The sequence below is a fragment of the Carettochelys insculpta genome, chromosome 6, assembly GCF_033958435.1.
Source record: "Carettochelys insculpta isolate YL-2023 chromosome 6, ASM3395843v1, whole genome shotgun sequence".
NCBI classification, from domain to species: Eukaryota; Metazoa; Chordata; order Testudines; family Carettochelyidae; genus Carettochelys; species Carettochelys insculpta.
In genome coordinates, this window is record NC_134142.1 from 110510615 (window position 1) to 110532627 (window position 22013).

The window sequence follows — 22013 nt, forward strand, 5'->3', positions numbered from 1 at the left end:
AGCATCTCAGGCCATGTCTCTAAGCCTCATTCTCACCCTTAGAATTTTTTTAAAAAATATCCCACCACTCATAACATCAGCTCAGAATCCACCAATCTCCACAGCTCTGGAAACCAGAGTGTTGACAGGCCATTAGATAAACCCATATGCTTGTATTGCAGAATTTAGTGGCATGAAGAAAGAAAGGGTGAGGCGCAGTGCTCCCTCTAGACTTTTCCATCCCTGTGCAAAATAAAATGTTATGTGCCCCAAGGCATGGGTGAATGTGCACCACAAGTAGAAATAAAAAACTCAGCTGTGGGCACTCTACTAATCATCTGTGTGACTTCTGAATCTCTCCTGAGTGGCAGTACAAGTATACAGCTAAAAAGGAACACTTGGCATTGATTTCAGCACAAGTCAGGAGCCAGTATAACTTTGTGGATTTGGACCATAGTTCTTGATTTGTTCATAGTCTGCCGGAGCACTCCTGTTGCTGCTAATAGCAAAAGAAGCTGAACTATTGTTAGATGGCTAAAGTGTCTCTAAAATATTCTGTCACCTCCATGCCTTGTATAAGAGACCAAGCCACAGTTCTGGATGTTTCAGGGTTAGAGATTATATGGGTTCAATACCATTTTTAGAAAATGGAAGTGTTTAAAATGTTAAAAATAATCATCAGAAATGTTAACATATTTTCATAAGCAACAAGCACATTTCCTTTGTATTTTACTAATATTCTGTGTTAGTCCCTTTGCCTGTGTAGTTGCCAAACATACAATTCCTGTTCCTATATACATATATATAGTGAGTGACTTGTACGTTTGGGTGGGTGGATGTATTTATTGGTCTAAACGATGGCAGTTCCATTTGCAAAGGCCGTGAACTGAAAGAGCTGAAAGTGACTCTAAAACCATGAGAAATTACAGAAGCGCCCAAACAAACCACTGCAAAGAAGCAGAGCAGCCCCGTTGCACTCGGATTCTGAGCTGAACATTGTCTTTTCTTTAGCTGCCTAGCTGAACCCAGAACCTGTCATTACCAAAGACCGTGGGATCCACCCTTAACACTAAACCCTCCTCGCACGCCCTGGCAGCATGCCATGCACTGCAGCCTGGGAAATGAAGTCTCATGCTCCTTGTTTGCATCGCAGAGAGGGAGCCCAGACGGCGGCAGAAGACTACGAATCCCAACATGCTGTGTGGGTTCAGGGAGCTTGGGCCCTGCCCCATTCATTTCTGCTTCCTGCTAGAGATGGGAAATATAAAAGGTGAGGGAGAGGCAGTATCTTTTAAAAAAATTGGATGCTGCTGTCACGCCTGGGACAAGCTTCACTGCAAAGTGGAGGGCACACACAGTGAGTTTGGCTTTTATGTGTCTACACAGCTCTTGTATGGCCCCCTGATGGCAGTTTGTAAGAAACATGCTTTTTCCCAAGTGGACATGAATTAGCTTCCAAGCAGGGGGTGGGGGGTGTGTGTGTGTGTGTGTGTGTGTGTGTGTGTGTGTGTGTGTGTGTGTGTGTGTGTGTGTGTGTGTGTGTGTACACACACACACACATGTACCGGGGTTCTGGAACTAGGAGGGCTGGGGATGTGGCAGCATGTGCTGGCTTGAAGTGGTTTCCATCACATACAGGGAAGGAGTTGACGATTGTGTTCTGTGCGTGTCAGCATCTCAGCTGTATAAACTGTGCCAAAGCCACTGTGTGTGGTAGTAGAACAGGAACATGGAAACTAAGACAATTTGGTTGTCAAAAGAAGACCAATCAGACCAATTTGAAAGGGGGAGCGAGGATAGACAAGCTAAGTCTAGCATCACTGCTAAGAATGATAATAACAGAAAGGTAGCTGTGTTAGTCTGTATTCTAACGCAACAAACCAGCAGTCATGTTGAATAGTAACAGAGAGGTAGCCACGTTAGTCTATACTCCAACAACACAAAACAGCAGAAATATAGCACTTTAAAGACTAACAAAATAATTTATTAGGTGATGCTTGGGGGTCGCATAACTAGTTTGCACGATGCTCTGGCATGCTAAGTAGGTACGTGACCCCACCCCCAAGCATCACCTAATAAATTATCTTGTTAGTCTTTAAAGTGTTACATGACTGCTGGTTTGTTTTGCTAAGAACAAAGTAACATCACAGACTCTCAGGGGATGCAGCTGCTGCAATGGTCCAGCTATGTTGCTGTAGCTGGGCCACTGTAAGTGTAGACATGTCCAATGTTGATGGAAGGGATTTACATGGACTTAGCTCTGCCTACCATGTGGGGTAGGTCAGCCTACAAGAAGCCTTGTCATACAGAGCATTCTCCCAGTCCTCAGCTATGTAGCTAGGTCAGTCTATTTTTTAAGTGTAGACCCCTATTGTTGCTTCAGTTCAGCTACTGGAAGGGGAAGTTGGATCTGTTTGTTCTGGTTCATTTGTCTTTTTCCTTTTTAGCTGATGTGATTAGACCCAAGTTGCTGCTTGGGGGAAGGCCTGTGGTAGGAAACCTCTCTTGCTGCTATATGTTTATAACAATTCCTTCGTCATTTTAATGGGAGGATTGATTTAATTCCCCTAAAAATGCACACAGACAAAAACAAGCTTTTAATGGGCATCTGCTTCCCAGCATTCAACAGCCTCCCATACTGCAGTATGCTCAAAAATAGCAGCTCTTGTCTGTGCCTTGGACCAATCCATAGTGTGTCTATAAGACAGTGTGTTTTGGTAGATGTTTATACATGCATTTGGCATCAGGCCAGGTTTCTCCTCCAAGAGCTGTGAGAGCTGCAGGTGTTTGAGATACTCTTATACATGTCTCTAGGAGATGGGATACAGCAGTACAGTGGTACTCATGCACACAGCTCACAAGTAACATGTGATCCAACACAATGGATTATGTGTACCTTCCAGCACCTGAGATAATGTGCTATTATGGATAAGCTCTAGAGGCTTTCTCCATGACCATTGATTGTAGGCCTAAATGTAGCTCATAACCAGTAAGTTATTTCCTGTGACTCATCAGCTGGAGTAGAAGAACTTGTACAATTAGGGTGGAGCTCAGGCACTGAGGAGTGGTGGTTTAGTCACAAGAAGACATACAAAACAACAAACCACCTGGGATGTATAGACCACTATCCTGACCTCCCAAAAATATGCCATGACCTAAACTTCAGCAGTTCAGAGACACCACGACTACGTCTACCTGGTGCTCTGCCCAGCGCCGCTGCCAGCAGAGCTATGCAAAGTGAGCTTCTCGAGATTGCAGATGGCTGTCCATTTGCATACTTCCAAAGCTCATTGCCATAGCTACGCAAGAGTTCAGTGCCACCACTGCAGAGGCCATATGGACATGCCTCTGCTGGCTAAACTGTCTCTATGTTGCCAGTCTCTTATGCCTCAAATGACAGAGGGTGGGGTTTAGCCAGCAGAGGCACGTCTACATGGCCTCCACAGTGCCGGCATCAAATTCTCGCGTGGTTACAGTAGTGAGCTTTGGGAGTATGCAAATTGGCAGCCATTTGCAATCCTGAGGAGCTCGCTTTGCCAGCAGCGGCGCTGGGCAGAGTGCCATGTAGAGCCAGCCCGTGTGGCTAGCGGTGTGTGCATGGGTAGAGTCTCCATCCAAATTCATGAAACCACCAAATTAGCCCCTTAATCTCCCTCTGCTCTCGATTTAAACAGTCTGCCTTTGGCTCGGCTGGCAGTCTGATATGACTACCATACTTATACAAACATCCCCATCTGTAGTGTCACCTGGTTCCCAAAGCCAGTCCCCACCTGCTTTTAACTATTATCGCTTCGCTGAGTGTTACCCCAATCCTCGCCTGTGAGCTCTGGAGCAGGAGCTAGCTCTTTGTGTACAGCGCTTAGAACAATGGAGCCTCACTGTTAATTGAGGCAATGACTAGATTCTCATGGTGGAGGGACACTCTGAGTCACTGCCTCCTGAAGTCAGTAGGAAGATTTCCATTGACTGCAGTCAGTGTTGAATAACATGCTCTGGGTGCCATCCCTCTTCTGGTTTATTGTTCCTCCTTGGCAATATGGAGAAGAGAATATTACCTATGGGCCACATTAGCATTTCTTCCATGGAGACTCTGATCTGATATGCAGACTGTGAGCTCTTTGGGCCAGGGATTTTTTTTTTTGTTCTGCGTTTGCACAGTGACTAACACAATGGGTCCCTTGCTCCTGGCTGGGGCTCCTAGGTGCTATGTTAACACAAAAAACCAAATACCAGCCATGATAAAAGACAACCCTGTTTTAATGAGTTGGATGCAGACTGTTGGGTAGAGTTTTTCTGCTGCAGTGCTCTTGGCTCTAGGAGACCTATAAAATTAAACCCCTGCAGTGAAACATTGTTACGATTTTACTAAGTAAACATCTGATGAAGTGGGTCTTACCCTTGAAAACTCATTACCTAATACAGTTACTTTCACATCCAGCATTATATCATCCATAACTCTACTGGCACTTTAACCATAAGTAAGTTTTAGATACACTTTTTCCTAAACTACAATATAGTGAAAGTAAATACAAATAAATACAGTATAAGTTTGCAGTGTACAATACAATACTTCTGGTTTTGGTAAATAAAGTGCTCTGCATACATTTTTGTTTAACATGTAACCGTGTTTTTCTGTAGTGCTCTGCATTGCTAGGTATGCCTCTCTCTATTATCCAGAAGATACGAATATCCAGCAACCTCCTGGTGCCAGGACAGCCAGATATAAAAGCTTACTGTAAATAAAATTTAGTCTTTAAGGTGCTACAAGACTGGTAAGGTATTGAGGCTTTAGTAATGAAAGTGTTTACTGTTTCACGGTTACAGTAAATAGTGAGGAACTGACTTAAAACTCCTGATGTCGGAGGTGTGGCTTTCTGAGGTGAGCCCAGCTTTCTCTAGCTTTCTGAGAATACTTTCTGGCAGTGCTTGGAACAGGTAACCTCAGCCCTATGTGAAGCACGTTCAGTACATAACATTCCCCCTTTCATAACCAGGAGCAATTTATATTCCACAGGCTAGATCCTATGGCCCAGCCTACAGAAAACTGTCACTGTAGTCTAGAAAAATATAGTACTGGGTAACAGTAGTGAACCCCCCAGGGTTTAATTGAAATGAATAAAAGATTTTTTTAGTCAGGCTTCTAGACACATTTGGTCCTTGTACTAGTTCTGTTTCTGTTTGAGACCTGTTTCTCAGAAAAACTGAACACAGCCTGTGCCACTCAGTGCTATACAGCAGAGCCTGGCCTGTGTAGTATGTGCTTCTGGTAGCATTTGCTGGGAACATTGCAAACACCAACACAATCTTCTCCTAGACTCTGGGCCACATTTTCAAAGGGGCCTCCATGCTGCCTGAAAGTTCGCATACAGGCTGCTGTCTATACTGTCTTTCTGCACATGCCATCCAGTTAGCTACAAATCTAACCTACTTACTTACTTGCACATATACACTTTGGTTTCTACATATGCAAAAAAAGCTGCATCCTACTAAAATGTGGTACAGGGAAGATCTGAGGCATATTGTCATTGCCTGTAATTTAGATCCTGGTCTAAGCCATGGCTCTGGAAGCTAGGTAAATAGTCTTGTCCTACCGGAGATGGTTGGGGAAGGCAGTAAAGTTCCGTGGCTTAAGTTTCAGAATCTTGTTTCGTAACAGGAAGGAGGTGTTTTGAAAGGATGTAGGGCTTTCAGCTGCTTGTGCAATGCAACTTCCTCCTCTCTTGGAGGCTTCCTTGGAATAAAATAATAGTCTAGATTAGAACCAGTTGAAAAGTGGATTTGTTGTCGGTGGAAGATGTTTGAGTTTTTTGGTGGGGGGGGGGGGATGGGACAAAATTCCACAATGCCTCAGGCTCCTGTTCTCCTCAGTGGGCTGGGCTCCAGGGGTGAACAATTCCCATTATGCACCACAGCATCCCTTCTTAATGAGTGGGGTAGAGCAAGGTGGCAGTTGTATGGAGAGTGCATCATGGGAAATAAAGTCCAGGTAGGCAGCCCAGCCCCTGGAGGAGAATGACAGCATCAGGCACCACAATAGCATTTCAGAGTTAAAATATTTTGGTTTTCAGTTGAAGTATTTGGGGTTTTGGATAAAAGGGGTTCTTTTTGTTTTGGTTATTTTTGTTGTTTTGTTTCAAGCATTAATTTAATTTTTTTCTCAAAAATAACCCACTGAAAGAATATATTACTTCAAAAAAGTTTCTAGTCAAAACCCCAATTTTGCATTTAAAAAAAAATCTTCATTGCAAAGTATTCAGCCAGCTCCTAAGTAAGCGCCATTGTGGAAAGACTGGCCCATTTAAGTTAATGCGAGTTTCACCAGGAGCTTAAGTAGATGCAGGATTTCACTTCATCTTTTCGCTGTCAGCTTTCTGTACTGGTTCAATAAATGGGTGTGATCTAATACACACTCTGAAGTCTGACATAAATTTCCATAGTAGATTTTTAAAAAGTATACTTTCAGCTTAGGAAAGTAACAGGCTAATGAACTGAATTCATTTCCTGCAGATCTATGAACAGCTTTTGTGCCTACTGCATGAGCACTTTTCCTCTTAGGCTGTGTCTAAACTAGAGAGTTTTGTTAACACAAGGGGCCTGCGACATAACTCGGGAAGTGTCTACCCACATAAAACGTTCTGCTGACAGAGTCTCGCCAGAACTCTGGATTTGTCTCGACAGTGTTCTCCCTTGAAAACGTGAGGAATAATGCTTCTGTCAGCAGTCCTGTCGATAGAAGTGCAGTGTAGACACTTCTGTCGACAGAGAGGGCATCCGGTTCACAAGGCCATCCTGTTTGCAGAGCTTCTGGTCAGCTGTTCTATTGACAAAGGACTGGGCAGCCGGGCTGCTCTCTGTCAACAGAGTGGATTGCTCGGTCTATCTTTTTATGCGTAGGTGCACTCTGATGGAGTTTCTGTTGACACAACACTGTTGACAGATGCTTCTAGTGTATGTGTAGCCTCAGGGAATCAGACTCTTTAGGTTAATTTTTGTTCTCATTTATAGCAGAGATTTCAATGGGTATTAATCAAGGCTGAATTTGCCTCTTAGCATTAAATGCATTAAAGAGCTATTTAGTCTCTTATGTAGCACCCAACAAACCGTATGAGTGAGAGAAGTAGTAGCACCGTTTTACAGGTGGAAACAGGTCAAGAAAAATTTTAAGAGACTTCCTTATGATCATGCCAGGAGTTCGTGGCAGAGAAAATCACTGAAATCAGATCTCCTAAGTGTCAGTCCAGTGCCTCCAACCCAGTCACTCTCATACTCCAGAATATAAAGTTTTAGCCTGAAGAAGCACTATGTACAGGGACCCCAAATGCAAAGGTCCATTTTTATTTTTATCACAACTTCTGTTGTCTTCTTTTTTTCTTTTTTTAAGTAACTAGTTCTGGTTATTGGATTTCTGACCCTTGCCTGGATAGGAGCCAATTTTGGATAAATTTGGTAATGATCAGACTAGACTGGAATGGTTAATTGCATATTTATTCTTTGTTTCTCCTCTAGAAAGTATTTCTTAGCATTGGAAACAGCTGATTAATAATGTCATGCCACTTCTTGGCTAAAATTAGAAAAGAATAAAGCATCTTCAGAATCTGATCTGACATAGTAGTCAAAGTTAAATAACTTATTTTCTGTTTGAGGTCCAAGATAGAAGATGGCAGAAATGGGAAGCACAGTTACAAACACCAGCATGAAACAAGTAAGTTATTTGTTACACCATTTTGTCTACTATATGTTTTAGAGAGTTTGTCTTTTTTGATCAAGATCTCCTTCTAAACAAGGGGTTGGCAACCTGTGGCTCTGGAGCCGCACGCGACTCTTGAAGGAGCCACTTGTGGCTCTGGGTACTGCTGCTGCTGACTTTTCTTGTGGCTCCCTGTGCTGACACTGCTGAAATAATAGAACTAAAGTGAATTGGTTTAATGGCCAGTGTTAAACCAATTCAAATGAGTTCCATTATTTCAGCAGGGTCAGTGCAGGGAGCCACCTGTGCTGCAATGTGGGGGAAGTGAGCGGGGGTAGCGGTGGCTGAGTGTTCATTGCCTGAGCCACACAGCTGCGCCTGCCCCTGCCAGAGCAGCCCAGCTGCACTAAGGAGGAAGAGGTGGGTGCGGCGAGGGGGGGCTGCTCTTGCTATTTTGATTGCAGACCTCTGTCCTAAATGGTAAGAGCTAGGACCACCAAGTTCACTATACAGCTTCCTCATGTCATAACTTAAACCAAGGTAAGGTTTTGGGTGTGCCAGGAAAACAAGGGCTGTGTCTACACTAGCCCAAAACTTTGAAATGGCAATGCAAATGGCCATTTCGAAGTTTACTGATGAAGCGCTGAAATACGTATTCAGCCCCTCATTAGAATGCCGGCAGCCGCGGCACTTCGAAATTGACGCGGCTTGCAACCATGCGGCTCGTCCAGACGGGGCTCCTTTTCTAAAGGAATCCAGTAACTTTGAAATCCCCTTATTCCTATCAGCAGATAGGAATAAGGGGATTTCAAAGTTGATGGGGTCCTTTTGAAAAGGAGCCCCATCTGGATGAGCCATGCGGTTGCAAGCTGCGTCAATTTCGAAGTGCCAGGGCTGCCAGCATTCTAATGAGGCGCTGAATATGTATTTCAGCGCTTCATCCGTAAACTTCAAAATGGCCATTTGCATTGCCATTTCAAAGTTTTGGGCTAGTGTAGACACAGCCAAGATGTGCCTGGAATGACATTGCTTTTCATAAAACCAAGCAGAATCACCAAATCAGGTACAGGCCTCAAGATTGACCTTACTGAACAAATGTTGAAAGAGACTGGAGCAAGAGGAGCAAAAAAAAAAAAAAAATAGGATGAACCTGGAATAGAATTGCTTCTCAAGAAACCTTACAGAAGAGAGATGAAACTGAGAAATTTGAAGTAGTGCTCTGTTTTGGCACAGCTCAGTCAATGCCTGGGGTTGGAAAACTAGAAGAAAACATTATTGGAAACCAGACTGACTGTAGCCCTCTTTTGATTATTCGTAGTGAATGATAAGAGTTCATAGGGATTCAGGAAAAAATACATTTGATGCAAGTCCTATTTAAAGCTTAATAAAAAAAGAAAAAAAATTTAGTAATCCCTTTAAGAGATCCAAAATAAAAATTGATTTTAAAAAAAGTGTCATTTTAAAATACAATCATTTTATTAAAGCATATACATTTTCTACTCCCTACCCTGGGCGGGGGGGAACCTTACTGATTTAAGGACCCAAGCAATGCTGGGGAAATTTGCTAGAACAGTAGGGCCTCCAGGTTTGTGAGCCTAAGGTTTGTGAATTTGATTATTCACAAGCCACCGATTCCCTTGGGCACGGAGCACCGGCAGCCACTGCTTTCCCTGAGTACATAGCCCGAACTCTCAGTGCTGCCATATTTTCCAAATTCAACATTCATGAGAGTTCTCAACACAGAACCTTTGTGAATGTTGGGGCCCTACAATATTCCGTATGTCAAGTGCTTAGCCTCAGTCATATTCCAAAATCCACCAGTAAAGAGAAGCAAGCTTTAGGGAGCTGGGCACAGTAATAGGAACTAGGAATTCCTGAAATACAATTCTGATTTCAGCATTGAAACTAAAATGTTCAGACCTGGGGGGGATGACTAAAGAATCCCTATTTTCTGACACATAAATGAGAGCTGCTTGGCTTTCACCCCTACCGAGCACCTGCCTCTCCCAATGAAGTTATAGGAGCTCTGTGTGGGGAAACGTTACTGGATCGAAGCAATGGTCATATAAAGAGAAGGGGACACTGATTCATTTGGAAAAGCTTGCCTTTGCAGTGGCTGAACTGAAAACTCACAGGTGGTAGCTTCCATGAAGAACATTTTTGACTTATTATTTTTGTACAATTGGAGGCAAATTGGGATGAGAAATGCATGTGAAATGGGGCTGATGGTGTGCAGCAAAGATAATCTGTGTTGGCAGGAAACAGTAGATAGTGTTTGTAAAGCATGTATTATATCTGTTTGAATGCACACTTCTGTACATGTAGCAAATTGAGGCTACACTGTGTCTGGATTGTCCAAAACTGTAGGCTGTCAAAGACTGACACAGTAAGTGCCACTGTCAAGAGTTGAAAGCGACATGACCACCAACCTTGACCACCCACATTTTTCTACCATCTGTTTTGTGGCTTCTGAGTGGACACCACAGAGCTGAGGAGCATCTTTCTCCCTGGGTTCCTCTCTTCCCTGGCTTGTGTGGGATCAACAGTAATCAGGCGTGTGTCATGCTGTCCAATGCTCACATCTGTCCTGGAGGCATCATCCCGTCATTCATACTGGTCAACAAACAAACTTTATATAATATAAAGGAATGAGCAGTCCATGGAAAAGGTGTCCTTTCCCATAGCTAGTCCTGTCTGGTCTGACCCCAGTGTGCAGCTGCACCTGAGACAAACTTAGTCTTAGCTGCTGTAATTGTAGGATTTACACTCCCCCTCTAGGTTCCGAATGGGGGATTTCACTGACTGGGGAGTGCACTGTCATTGTGCCCCACCAGCTGGCAGAGACCACTTACAGAGGAGATTTGTATCATCACTCTGATACTGGTGGTGCTCTACAGATTGGCTGGACGGAAGTGATCAATCACTTAGCCTGCTCAAGTCTCAGCACTGAACAATCCCACCTCTATATTGGTCAGCTGCTTGGGGTGGGCAATTGTAGGACTCACCTGGGTGGTTGTTTCTAGGAGCCCAGGAAAGGCATGGGAGGTGGGGAGATGTCAGAGCCATGGCAGCTCTGGCTGCTCCTTTGCAGCACCCATCCTGGTTGATCATTACCATCTCCTCCTTCTAAATCCAGTCCTCTCTTCTCTTGGGATCTCTTTCTCCACCACAGAGAGACCCAAATGAGGCACTGGTTATTGCTGTAACAACCCGGGCCATCTTCAACCTGGAGGAGGAGCATAAGCTATTCCTGACAAAGGGCAAGGAAGAATTTGTGAAGCATCAGCAAATCAATGAGGATAAGCCTCTGGAGCAAGGTACAGCCTTCGCTTTCATTCAGGTGAGACACCAGAAATGGCCTGCACAGGAACTTGCTCCATGGCCAGGTATGACCCTAGGCTGAGGCATCTCTCCCTGATGAAGGCAAAAAGTGATCCTCGCTCATGGTGAGGTATGACCTCTGCTCTCATGCAGGTGAAATGCTTTAGCCCTAATTCTCAAAGGTAAATCAGTGGGCATTTTAGGCACTTAAATACCTTTAAAGGCCTATAGCCAGGTGAGACTGTGGTTCTTATCAAGTTAAGATGCTTTCAGACTTAGCTGTTATCAGTACAAGGCACATCTTTGCTACAGTCAAGGTGAGGTGCTTTGTTCGGAGGTGTATAAGAGGATGACTGTTGGCCCTTATTTGGAACAACAAAATATATGTGAGCTGTGTGTGGTGGTGTGTGTTTGTTTGTTTTGGTTTTTTTTTTTTTTTTTTTCCCCTCCTCATTTTGTGGAAGGACACATTGCAGAAACCTTGTCAGACACCAAAACTGACTATAGAACACTTGGATGGCACCACAGAACTAAGGTATCTTTAAAAATATTGATGTCTAAAGCATAAATACCAGGCTTCCTGCCATAGCCAGGATGTCAGACTAATTAGAAGGCATCGAGGAAAACTATAGAGTCCATGTGACACCAGCTTCCTCATCGCAACCATCCTAGTGACCTTATCTAAGAAAGAGAAGGTTAAAGACAGTGCAACATCAGTGCCATGAAGTGACTTCTTGAGCAAGGCCATAACAGCAGCAATTTGGAGGGAAGAACTTCTGTACACTTTCACACCTGAAATTCAGTGGGAAAGCTGAATGGAAGGAGTACTGACTATGTATATTATAGCCAAAATAGGCTAACTTCAGGCCTGATGCGTGCCCATGAAAAAGGGCATAGTCAAGCTATAGGCCCAGAACAAGGAATTTTAGGAGGAGTCATTCCCAGGGCTACAGGGAGCTGTAGGCCACACAATACCTGCTGGAAAAGGGATAGGAATAAGAAGAGTAGTTTTTCATCAGTGTGAGAAATACCAGGGAGGGAATAAGACTTGCTGTTAGTCTCCCTGCTAGGAGAAAAAGAGAGACGCTAGGAAAAGGGCAAGAACTCCAGGTCCCCGAGGTCACAGGGCCTGGAAAGAGGCCCAAGAGAAGAAGACAGCCCAAGCAGGAAGGAAGTGGCATGAAAGAGGAAGTGAAGTGGGGCCAGAGTTGGTAGTTGGATCCCAGATACATGCTTCTCTGAGACGCTGAAGGTTGAAGCTTGCGGGGGGGGGAGCACAAACTCTGCTGAGTCAGAAGGAGTAGCAGAGTGGAGTGGGGTGTTTTCATCTCCAAGAAAGGAGATGACCAGACCCTCAGGAAAGGACTGTGATCCAGGGAATGACAATGGGAGCCATGGACTCTCCTTGCTCCAGAAGGGGTGGATTGCTTTGGTTTGGATGGAGGCTTTAAGTGCCAAAATCAAATTGCTGAGAGGGCATCTGAGACAGTGATCAGGTAACTATGGCAATCAGTAGGCCACTGTTAAAATTGGCCTCTAAGGGCTTAAGCCCAGGGTCAGAGCTCTTGGAGGTAGAATGGATGCAGAGGGGAACATTGCAGCCTGAGGCCCTTTATGGAGGGGACATGTCTACAACAACTAGGGAAGTCACTGTTGTTAGCCTCTCCACTGCAGGACTCCTGCAATGTCCTTGGGTGAGTTAAATCGCCTCCTCCACAACAGAATTCCTGATGGTAGGTATCCTGTCTCTGGCTGCTTCATCCAGGCTGTGCAGTTTGTGAATCAGAAACTCCTGGAGAGAAACCCAGAGGAGAAGGGCCTCTTTGATGTCATCATCCTGTCCAACAACAGCCCAGAGAGTGGCATGCGCATTGTCAACAGTGCTAAGCAGCATGGTAAGGCAATCCCAGTGCTCATTTGAAGTCAGGCCATGTTCAGTGAATGAGGGATCAACGTCCTCTGGTCCTCCAGAGACTGCTGTGAAATAGATGAGGAAGTGGGTCAGTGGAGGATACCCATTAGAACGGGGGCAGGTGGTATTGAACAGTAAGGACACAGCCTCTGCATGGGGTGGTAGCACAAAAAGCGGGGGGGAGCGTTATGGGAAGGTGGCTGCATTAATGTGAGAAGAAGGGCATGGAGATTTAACAGTGTGAGGGGCATGGGTTTGGGGTGAGAAGAAAAGATAATTTGTGGCTGTGCTGAGGGTCACTGAACCCATGTAAGGCAGCAGCGAAAGGGCTGATCTCTGGACCAGCTGCCCTCCTTGGAGGGTTGTGACATGAGTTGCACAAAGGGGTATGTCATCTGCGGCAGGAGATCTAGTGAGCACGTTGTAAGTGGGTGGGGTAGAACACAAGGCAGATTGGAAGTAGAAATTAAAGGTGATATTTCAGCTGTGCCACTGGTTCACTGGGTGATCTTGGGCAGGTAATTTCCCTGCTCAGTGCTCGATTTTTTTCCATCAAGTGGGGATGATGAGGTGCACCTGCTTTGTAAAACATGAATGAGAAGCACTGTATAAGAATGGTTTTGTTATTACTTTTTTTTTTTTTTTTCCCTGATACTAAGGCTTGGAGATCTCTAAGTTTTGCTTTGTCAGTGATGAAGATTCCACGCAGTACTTGAAATCCCATAACGTTAAGCTCTTCCTCTCGTCTGACATGACGGACGTGTGCAATGCGCTCCAGCGAGGTGTGCTTTCTCCCTCTCCTGCTTCAACCCGTCCTAAGATTTCACTCTTACGCTTGTACCCTTTGCTGCCTCCTCCCCAGGATGAAGTTTTGCCAAGACTTGCTTTCTCGGGGAACTTCATTATTCAACTCAGAGAAGTGCTTCTGGGCTCAGTCTTGATACCTTTGGGCTCAGCCTGGAAGCGGCTCAGAACTGAGAGGCTCTGCAGTGTCTAGAAGTCCGTATAACCATCATGTGACTGCATGGTGGTCCATGTTAAATGAACTAACAGGCTCTGATACAACTGGGCAAGTCCATTTGTAACCTGTTGCTGAAGACTTGCTTATATGCTGAAGTAGTTTCCACAATAGGATTGGGCATAAGCACGTGCTAAACCTAAATCAGGGTACAGCAGTCTTTCTGGTGACCTTAAGGGTGATCTCAGGCCCCAAATGTCTTGGTGAACACAGGTGGTTTCACTGGGTCCTCTCCCAGCTGCTGAAGTCAGGCAAGTGACACAAGTCACACTCTGCACATCTGAATGAGACCTATTTTGTTTTCTGTGGTGTAAAACCATGAAGCTGCCTGGCTAGGTACTGCTCCTGTTTAAAACTGGTTTCTGTCCATAATCCTAGAATGTGAGGCTGGACAGAAAATCCCCTTCCTCCAGTGCCGGAAGAGGGTCGTCATCAGGCCAGCTGTGTAGAAGGATACAGTGGAGGTGCTGCCCAGTTTCAACAGATGAGCACAGTGGGCGGTTTGGCAGCACAGGGTGAGCACAGGCAGGAAAGTGCTGGCTGCGCAAGGGCAGGAAGTCACACTCCCCCTCTCCTCCCAGCACCTACAAAAGTGTCTCCAGACTCACATCTGAGCATTACTTTTTTCCCCAGCCCCCAGACTGGCTCTCTCTCTACAGACGCATAGTTGAGACCTATAATCTATTTTCACTTGGGGAGCCCAAAGCTGCGGGGGCCTGATCCAACGCCCATGGAAGTTGGTGGCAGTCTTTCCATGGATGTCAGGGGGCTTGTTGTGGATGTATCAATTTCTCTGAGGAAGTTATGCCTCTTGCTGACTGCTCTCAACCTGTTCTCCCTTGCATGCAAGCACAAAGTTTGTGTGTGGCTCCACTGTTTGCAGCCAGGGGTGTCCGTGCTGAGGAGCATTGCCAGGCTGTCAGGGCTTGGAGTCTGGGACCCTTGCTACACCATGGACAGGGTTTCTCTGGTCCCATTCACAGCTGGGCAGTGACACCCCCGCCCACTTACTATCCCACAGGTGTGTCAGCAGCACTCATCTTCCAGCAGAAGGTGCAGGCTCCCAGCACCCAGCTGCGAGTGGTGTTTGACGGAGATTCTGTGCTCTTCTCGGATGAGACAGATCGGGTTTTTCGAGAGAAGGGGCTGACAGGGGCTGTGGAGTACGAGAGGGCAATGGAAGCTGTGCCCATGGGAGCGGTATGTTGGCTTGCCCTGCTTTAACAAGTTTCCCAGTCCCTAAACCCCTTCCAACTTATTTGGTCCACTTGTATTTACACTCCCCCTTTGTGATCAGTGAGTGAGCCCTCATGGTGGATTTCACCATTTGCCTGTGGAATATGCACAAACCCTCATAGGTGGCTTCTGGCTTATATGTTGACTGCTTTGGCCTGGTGCATCATTCACAGAAGCCATTGGAGAGTTCCCCACTGGTGTCAGTGAATGGTGGAACAGACCATAAGTCTGTTCTCCTCTAGGGAGGTTTGTGACACTAGCCCTGCACTGAAATCAGATGGGTCACCTGTGACTATTAGCTCTGTTCCTCACCCTTTTCTCAGTCTGCAAACCTTTATTAGCAAATTTGCTGTCGTGTCACAATCAACTGGGCCTGCTTGTGTGGTGCTGCTCTTTGGAATGAGTCCATCTGCTCAGGGACTGAGCGAAAGCCACCATGTTCAATTCCATTTCTACCTGCCTTGGGGGGTTGCCGTACACCTTCAAAAGTGGAAGGAGAGAGCATTTAACCCACCGTGCCACTGCATACTTCACACTATAGCTCAGTTCACAGACCACTGGTGCACTGCCAACCACTTTCTGGAGGAGAGTGGGCTGGTGGCCTGGTGTTGGCTCCCTCCTATTTCTAGCTGTTCAGTTACATTGAAAAGACAGGTACAAATACATAAGCTGCTTTCCTAGGCTACGTCTACACGTGCACCCAACTTCGAAATAGCTTATTTCGATGTAGCGACATCGAAATAGTCTATTTCGATGAATAACGTCTACACGTCCTCCAGGGCTGGCAACGTCGATGTTCAACTTCGACGTTGCTCAGCCCAACATCGAAATAGGCACAGCGAGGGAACGTCTACACGCCAAAGTAGCACACATCGAAATAAGGGAGCCAGGCACAGCTGCAGACAGGGTCACGGGGCGGACTCAACAGCAAGTCGCTCCCTTAAAGGGCCCCTCCCAGACACACTTTCATTAAACAGTGCAAGATACACAGAGCCAACAACTAGTTGCAGACCCTGTATATGCAGCACGGACCCCCAGCTGCAGCAGCAGCAGCCAGAAGCCCTGGGCTAAGGGCTGCTGCCCACGGTGACCACAGAGCCCCGCAAGGGCTGGAGAGAGAGTATCTCTCAACCCCCCAGCTGATGGCCGCCATGGAGGACCCCGCTATTTCGATGTTGCGGGACGCGGATCGTCTACATGTCCCTACTTCGATGTTGAACGTCGAAGTAGGGCGCTATTCCCATCCCCTCATGGGGTTAGCGACTTCGACGTCTCGCCGCCTAACGTCGATTTCAACTTCGAAATAGCGCCCAACACGTGTAGACGTGACGGGCGCTATTTCGAAGTTGGTGCCGCTACTTCGAAGTAGCGTGCACGTGTAGACGCAGCTCTAAAGTCACATATCCATGAAAGCAATTGCTGACATTGCTACAGCGATTTACGATTGATGGGTGGGACACCATCGCGCTAGTAAGTTGTAGTTCAAAATCTGCAGCTCTGAGGAGTCAATATTCCTAGCCTTGGAAATATGGCTCAGTCTTCCGTGATCTCTCTTCACTAGCTATTTTGAGCTAAATTGAAATTAACCTCTCCTAATGTACTCCCAACCTCTAATCCCTGTGTGGTTTCCAGGGTCCATTGAAGGCATTTGCCATGCATCTTGGGGTGATGCGCAAGAAGTTCAGCCAGGAGAATTCCCCTATTCGCACCTACCTGGTGACTGCCCGCAGCGGCCGTGATATGGGCAGCCGTGCTATCAAGACCCTTCGGGAATGGGGGTTGGCAATCGACGAGGCCTTCTTCCTGAATGGAGCTCCCAAGGGCCCCCTCCTTTCTCAGATCCAACCTCACATCTTCTTTGACGATGGCCTTCATAACATCCAGGGCGCTCGGGATGTTGGCATCCCCTCTGCCTTGGTCCCCTGTGACTGCTTATAAGCGGGGACAGAGGGGCAAAAGTCATTCAAGAATCAGGTGTCCCAAAATGCAGCTGGATAAGACCAGGATAAAGACTTTGGCAGAAGGGAGAAGGGCTGATTTCTAAACCCATGCTAAGTAAACTGCTGATGTGGTGCTGGATCTGTGGTTTCCAAAGACACAGCCCATGAGATCTCAGGGATGTGCCCATACAAGGCCAAAATTCCCCAGGAAATGAAGATGCTTCAAATGTAACCATTACACCCAAATCTTGATCTGCCTTAGCTGTCTCTCCAGTGACTGCAATTCTTCCACCCGCTGGGGGTAATGTGCTCCGCCACTCGTTTAATACAAGTGCTGAACCCATAGCTCAAGTGATGAGACCACGTGAGCAGAAGAGGAAATGTAACTGTTGCAAGAGGCAGACACTATAAACTCAGGCGAGTGTGTTGGTGTTTGGGCTTTTGGGCCTGTAGTAGTATTCAAATTCCAGCGTGCCTTCTAAATGCTGCATTTGTTGAGAATTGTGTTTTTTGAAAAGCAACTTATTTTTTCAGCATGTTTTACATGTACAGGGCCAAATTCAGGGAGAAGGAAGAGTGCTGAGTGCTAGTGAGCACATGCAGCTGCTACTGACTTCAACAGGAGTTCCAGATGCTCAGGAGCACCCAGAATTTGAGTGCCAGGGAACAGGGGCTCTGTCTTTAAATAGATTCTAGTTTGTAGGCATGCCTTATGTCGGACCTGATTCTGATATCCCACTGTCAAGCCAAAGTAACTCTATAGAAATCAGTGCATTCACAATAAGGTAAGGGAAACTGGAATCAGGCCCATAATATCTAGCCATTAATTTAATGTCAGCCTCTCTTCCACATATCTCTTCTGCTCAAATCTCTTTTCCTACCAGTCACACAGCCTCTACCCCTTTCTCCTCCAACTGCCACAGAAAGATCATCGCTATTTGTTTATAATGTGGGCTCTGCAAAGGTGTGTGTGGTGTGTGCATGTGTGCGCGCACGCACGCACGCTGAGAATTGTATAAGAATGACCAGTGCCACGGTGTGTCTGGTCATTCACACTTAAGATTCAAGACAAATGTCCAATAATTTCCAGGTCCTTTTTAAAGAAATAAATATGGGTTGGTTATATCTGTGCACAAATATGTTGCAGTGCCCTCATATAGATGTAATATACATAGGATACTAGGGTTATATCCTTTGTGTGTATTTAAATCTGTCTGTCTAGATATGGGCAAGATTCTTAGTTGGTGTAACTTTGGCTGCTCTTTTGACTAGAGGCACTGTGCCAGCTTACAGTGACTGAGAATCTGGCCCTATGTGAATGATGATGCGATAATAATGACCCAACATGCCAGTTCCTATGTGTTGTTGCCAGTAGCAGTGCTTAAATCACAATAAACACTTCCAAAAAGTGGAGGGAGGTTCAAAAATAACAGCAGGGTACTAGGGATAGGGGAAGGAGAGGGCTTAGATGAGTGTCTTATTCTAAGCAGACTGCATTACTTGTCCCTTGTTTCTTCTGAAACGAGGCCCTTAGCTTTGCTTCATGCTGGCCATAACAGGTGCAGCTGATTCCAGACTGGGGCATTGTTTTCCTTGATGTGTTTGCTGCATGTTGTGAGTGGTTTTGGACACTTTGGAATTTCGTTTGACAAAACAATAGGATGGAGCCTTATTTATATTTGCTGTCCTGCGGTTTCTTTCCAAGGGCTGAATTTTTAGTAAGTTGTTTAGGCCGGGGTGGCCAACCCATGGCTCTCGAGCCACAGGCAGCTCTTTGAGCAATGAAATGGGGGCTCCTGCTCGAAGCTGCTTGCTGGGAATTCTCACTGCTGAGCTGTGCACATGCCCAGTACCTGGCGGGAGAAGTGTGTGGCAATGGCTCCAGTGAATCCCAGGCATGGGGTTAGAGCAGGGGTAGGGGGAGGAGGAAATAAGGGGCTCCTGGCTCTGGAGGATTGGGTTAGAGCAGGGGTGTGCCTAGCTCTGAGGGAGTGGGAGGGCAATGAGCCACATATTATCTCTGTATATAAAGATAAAAATGTGGCTCTTTGCACTCTATCCACAGCTATTTTGGCTCTTTGTCTTTTAACTGGTTGACCACCTCTGGTTTATGCATCCATTCACCACCAGAGGCCACCATGCTGCTGCTCACTGAAACGGGCATGCTGGCCAATTGATTGCTTTGCTGCTGCAACGAGGGTCTCAAAAATCATGGTAGACAGAACTTAGCATTTTGTTTCAAGGGGGCATGTCTAGGTTGTTTCCCACTACGGCAGTCTGAGTGCAGAAGGTAGTGGCCTTCAAGAGATATTAAATACCTTGCCACTAAAGGCTTCTGTTTAAAAGCTCCTCAAAGTCAGATTCCTTAGCCTTGAACTGCTGTTAGTGCCCCCACCCAAATGCAAAAATGGCTTTGAAAACCCAGGAAGACCCTTTTGGGAGATTCCTTCCTGTGGGGTACCCTCAAGCTCTTTACCCCTTCTGCTGGAGACAGCTTGGAAAACATGTAACTTCTCCTCATAGTACAACGTGTGTGTGTGTGCGCGCGTGCAGAACATTGTGCTTTCTAGGACACAGGAAGCAGGGTCTTAAAAAGGTAATTTTATTAAGAAAACACAAGTGGGCCATGTCTACACGTGTCCCAAACTTCGAAATGGCCATGCAAATGGCCATTTCGAAGCTTACTAATGAAGCGCTGAAATGCATATTCAGCGCTTCATTAGCATGCGGGCGGCCGCGGCTCTTCAAAATTGACGCGCCTCGCCGCCACGCGGCACATCCAGACGGGGCTCCTTTTCGAAAGGGACTTCGCTGGGACTTCGAAGTAGGCGGCGTCCTTTCGAAAAGGAGCCCCGTCTGGACGCGCCGCGCGGCGGCAAGGCGCGTCAATTTTGAAGTGCAGCGGCCGCCCACATGCTAATGAAGCGCTGAATATGCATTTCAGCGCTTCATTAGTAAGCTTCGAAATGGCCATTTGCATGGCCATTTCGAAGTTTGGGGCACGTGTAGACGTAGCCATGGTGACTGTTACTTGGCTGATCAGTGTTACAGAACACCTAATAAAAATAAAACACAATTGTTTTCTGGGGATTCAGTTTGGAAAGCCCAGTGTAGGGGGTAGTTGCATGTGCTTAGCACAGAGGAGTCCAACAAACCCAAAATAAAGAAAATCTGATTGCATCTTAACATCTCCAGCTGTTGGATATATTTGCTAATAGCAATTGTAGGTGGATTCTGTTCCATTTCAGACAGTCTCATTGTACCACCCCTCAACCTGCTGAGTCTTAAAACAAGTTAAGTTTTGTTTTCCCCCTTCTTTCATTGGTAGACTGTTCCAGGCCTTCCCTCCTATAATATCAGTCTAAACTCATTGGTGGCCAATTTATATCTATTTGCTGTTAAGCTGACAGTGACTCTCTAGTAAATTGTCTCCCTCCTTGGTGTTTATCCCTTTGATATAGACAGCAATCATCTCTCCCCATAGACTTTGACTTAGAGAAGCAGAAAAAAAAATCACTCTCCTAAGTTTCATCTCCATACCTCTGGTCATCAGAGGAGCCCTTCTGTTTCATTGTGCAGTGTGGATGAAGTGAGTGCAATCATGCAAGGCACTGCCATCTAATCTCCACTGGTGAGACCCCTTTGCAGGGCATAGGAGAGCAGATTTGTGGGGCGGGGGGAATGGGATCTTGTTTTATTTATTTCAGCAAAGATTTCTAGACAAACTGTCTTTAAGCATTTATGGAAAATGTCAAGTTTTTTGATTTTAAAAAAAAGGAAAAAAAAATCAAACCTGTTTTGGTATATTTCAAATTTTATATTTGTGTTTTTTGTCTTGATTTGCAAAAATCAAAGTGAAATGAAAACTAATGCAAAATGAAGCCAAATGACAAATTTTGTTTATGGAAATTGAACTATTTTCATGATGCATTTCACCAGCACTGTACTTTTTTTGGTTAGGAAAATAAATCAAGTGGGGGGGGGGGAAAAGCCTAGTCACTCTGTACTAACAGTGACTACTGTCCAATCGGATAAGATAACAAATTCCATCCGTGTCTATGTTCCAGCTTTGAATCACCTGAATTCCAAGGTTTTGTTCCAGCAGTTCTTAAAAAAGTTGAACGTGGATTCCACAACTGGAAAAGGCCTGTCAGTGCAGAATTGTTCCCTTCAGCACCCTGTCTCATACTTCCTTCAGTCTATTTTAAAATGTGTCAAGCGTTTGGTCTTGTATCACTGTTCCATAGGCAAATAGATTATCTGATAGTCTCGGAGGGGTTGCTGTGTTAATCTGTAATGTCACCTAAAAAAAAAAAAAAAAACAAGTAGTCCTGCAGGTGGAAAACCCACAAAAGCTCATTACCTAATAGATGAAGCTATTAGTCTTTTTTTTATATGCTACAGGACTGCTTGGCTTTTTTAGAGTCACTGTTTTTTAGAGTCACTGTCATTTGGCTCTGTTACTATTGGCTTTTTTAGAGTCTAATATTCAGCCTAAATTTTCCTTTCCTTAATGTCATCCCACGTTCACTCAGTGTCAAAGGACCACATAGTGTTTCTCCATCTGGTGCATGTTTGTGCCCAGCCAGTAGGAAAACAGTGCATGCTATCAACCATTAGAGCCATCAGAAATGAAAATTGTCTGCTGTTTGTATTTAAATTTTTGTCTGTCTTTTGATGCTGATACATGCCAAGAAAAATTCATGTGTAAGAATTAAGGTAGCTGTGCTGTGGGGCACTGGGGACAGGTCAGGGTTTGATAATGCAACATTAACAGCTCCAGACAGGTAATGACTTGTCTGCTTAGGCAATGAGTAAGGTGAGGCAAAATCCTACATGTAATCTGCCCATCTCCATATTTTCTTCAGGATGATCACAACTAGCTGTATAGCCCCAATGAATGAACAAAGGAAGGATGGA

At 45.5% G+C, this 22013-nt stretch overlaps 1 protein-coding gene across 2 annotated transcripts; it reads left to right on the top strand.

Annotated features, from left to right (window-relative positions):
* The first annotated feature begins 1249 nt into the window (after positions 1-1249).
* LOC142013989 (cytosolic 5'-nucleotidase 1A-like) lies at positions 1250-19715 on the top strand. Of its 2 annotated transcripts, XM_074995988.1 has the most exons (7): positions 1250-1336; positions 7623-7681; positions 10839-11006; positions 12753-12882; positions 13559-13681; positions 14939-15117; positions 16786-19715. In XM_074995988.1, exons 2-7 carry the CDS (start codon positions 7637-7639, stop codon positions 17089-17091), a joined length of 951 nt encoding a protein of 316 aa, XP_074852089.1. In that variant the 5' UTR covers positions 1250-1336; positions 7623-7636; the 3' UTR covers positions 17092-19715. The 2 variants fall into 2 exon arrangements, with proteins under 2 accessions (XP_074852089.1, XP_074852090.1); XM_074995989.1 differs by lacking the exon at positions 13559-13681.
* Positions 19716-22013: the final 2298 nt, after the last annotated feature.

Bases quoted from the DNA above. Each gene is read 5' to 3' on its own strand.
- LOC142013989 (XM_074995988.1), top strand. From the start codon at position 7,637: ATGGCAGAAATGGGAAGCACAGTTACAAACACCAGCATGAAACAA. The intron at 7,682-10,838 runs GTAAGTTATTTG...TCTCCACCACAG, and splicing joins CAAACACCAGCATGAAACAA to AGAGACCCAAATGAGGCACT. The intron at 15,118-16,785 runs GTATGTTGGCTT...TGTGGTTTCCAG, and splicing joins AAGCTGTGCCCATGGGAGCG to GGTCCATTGAAGGCATTTGC.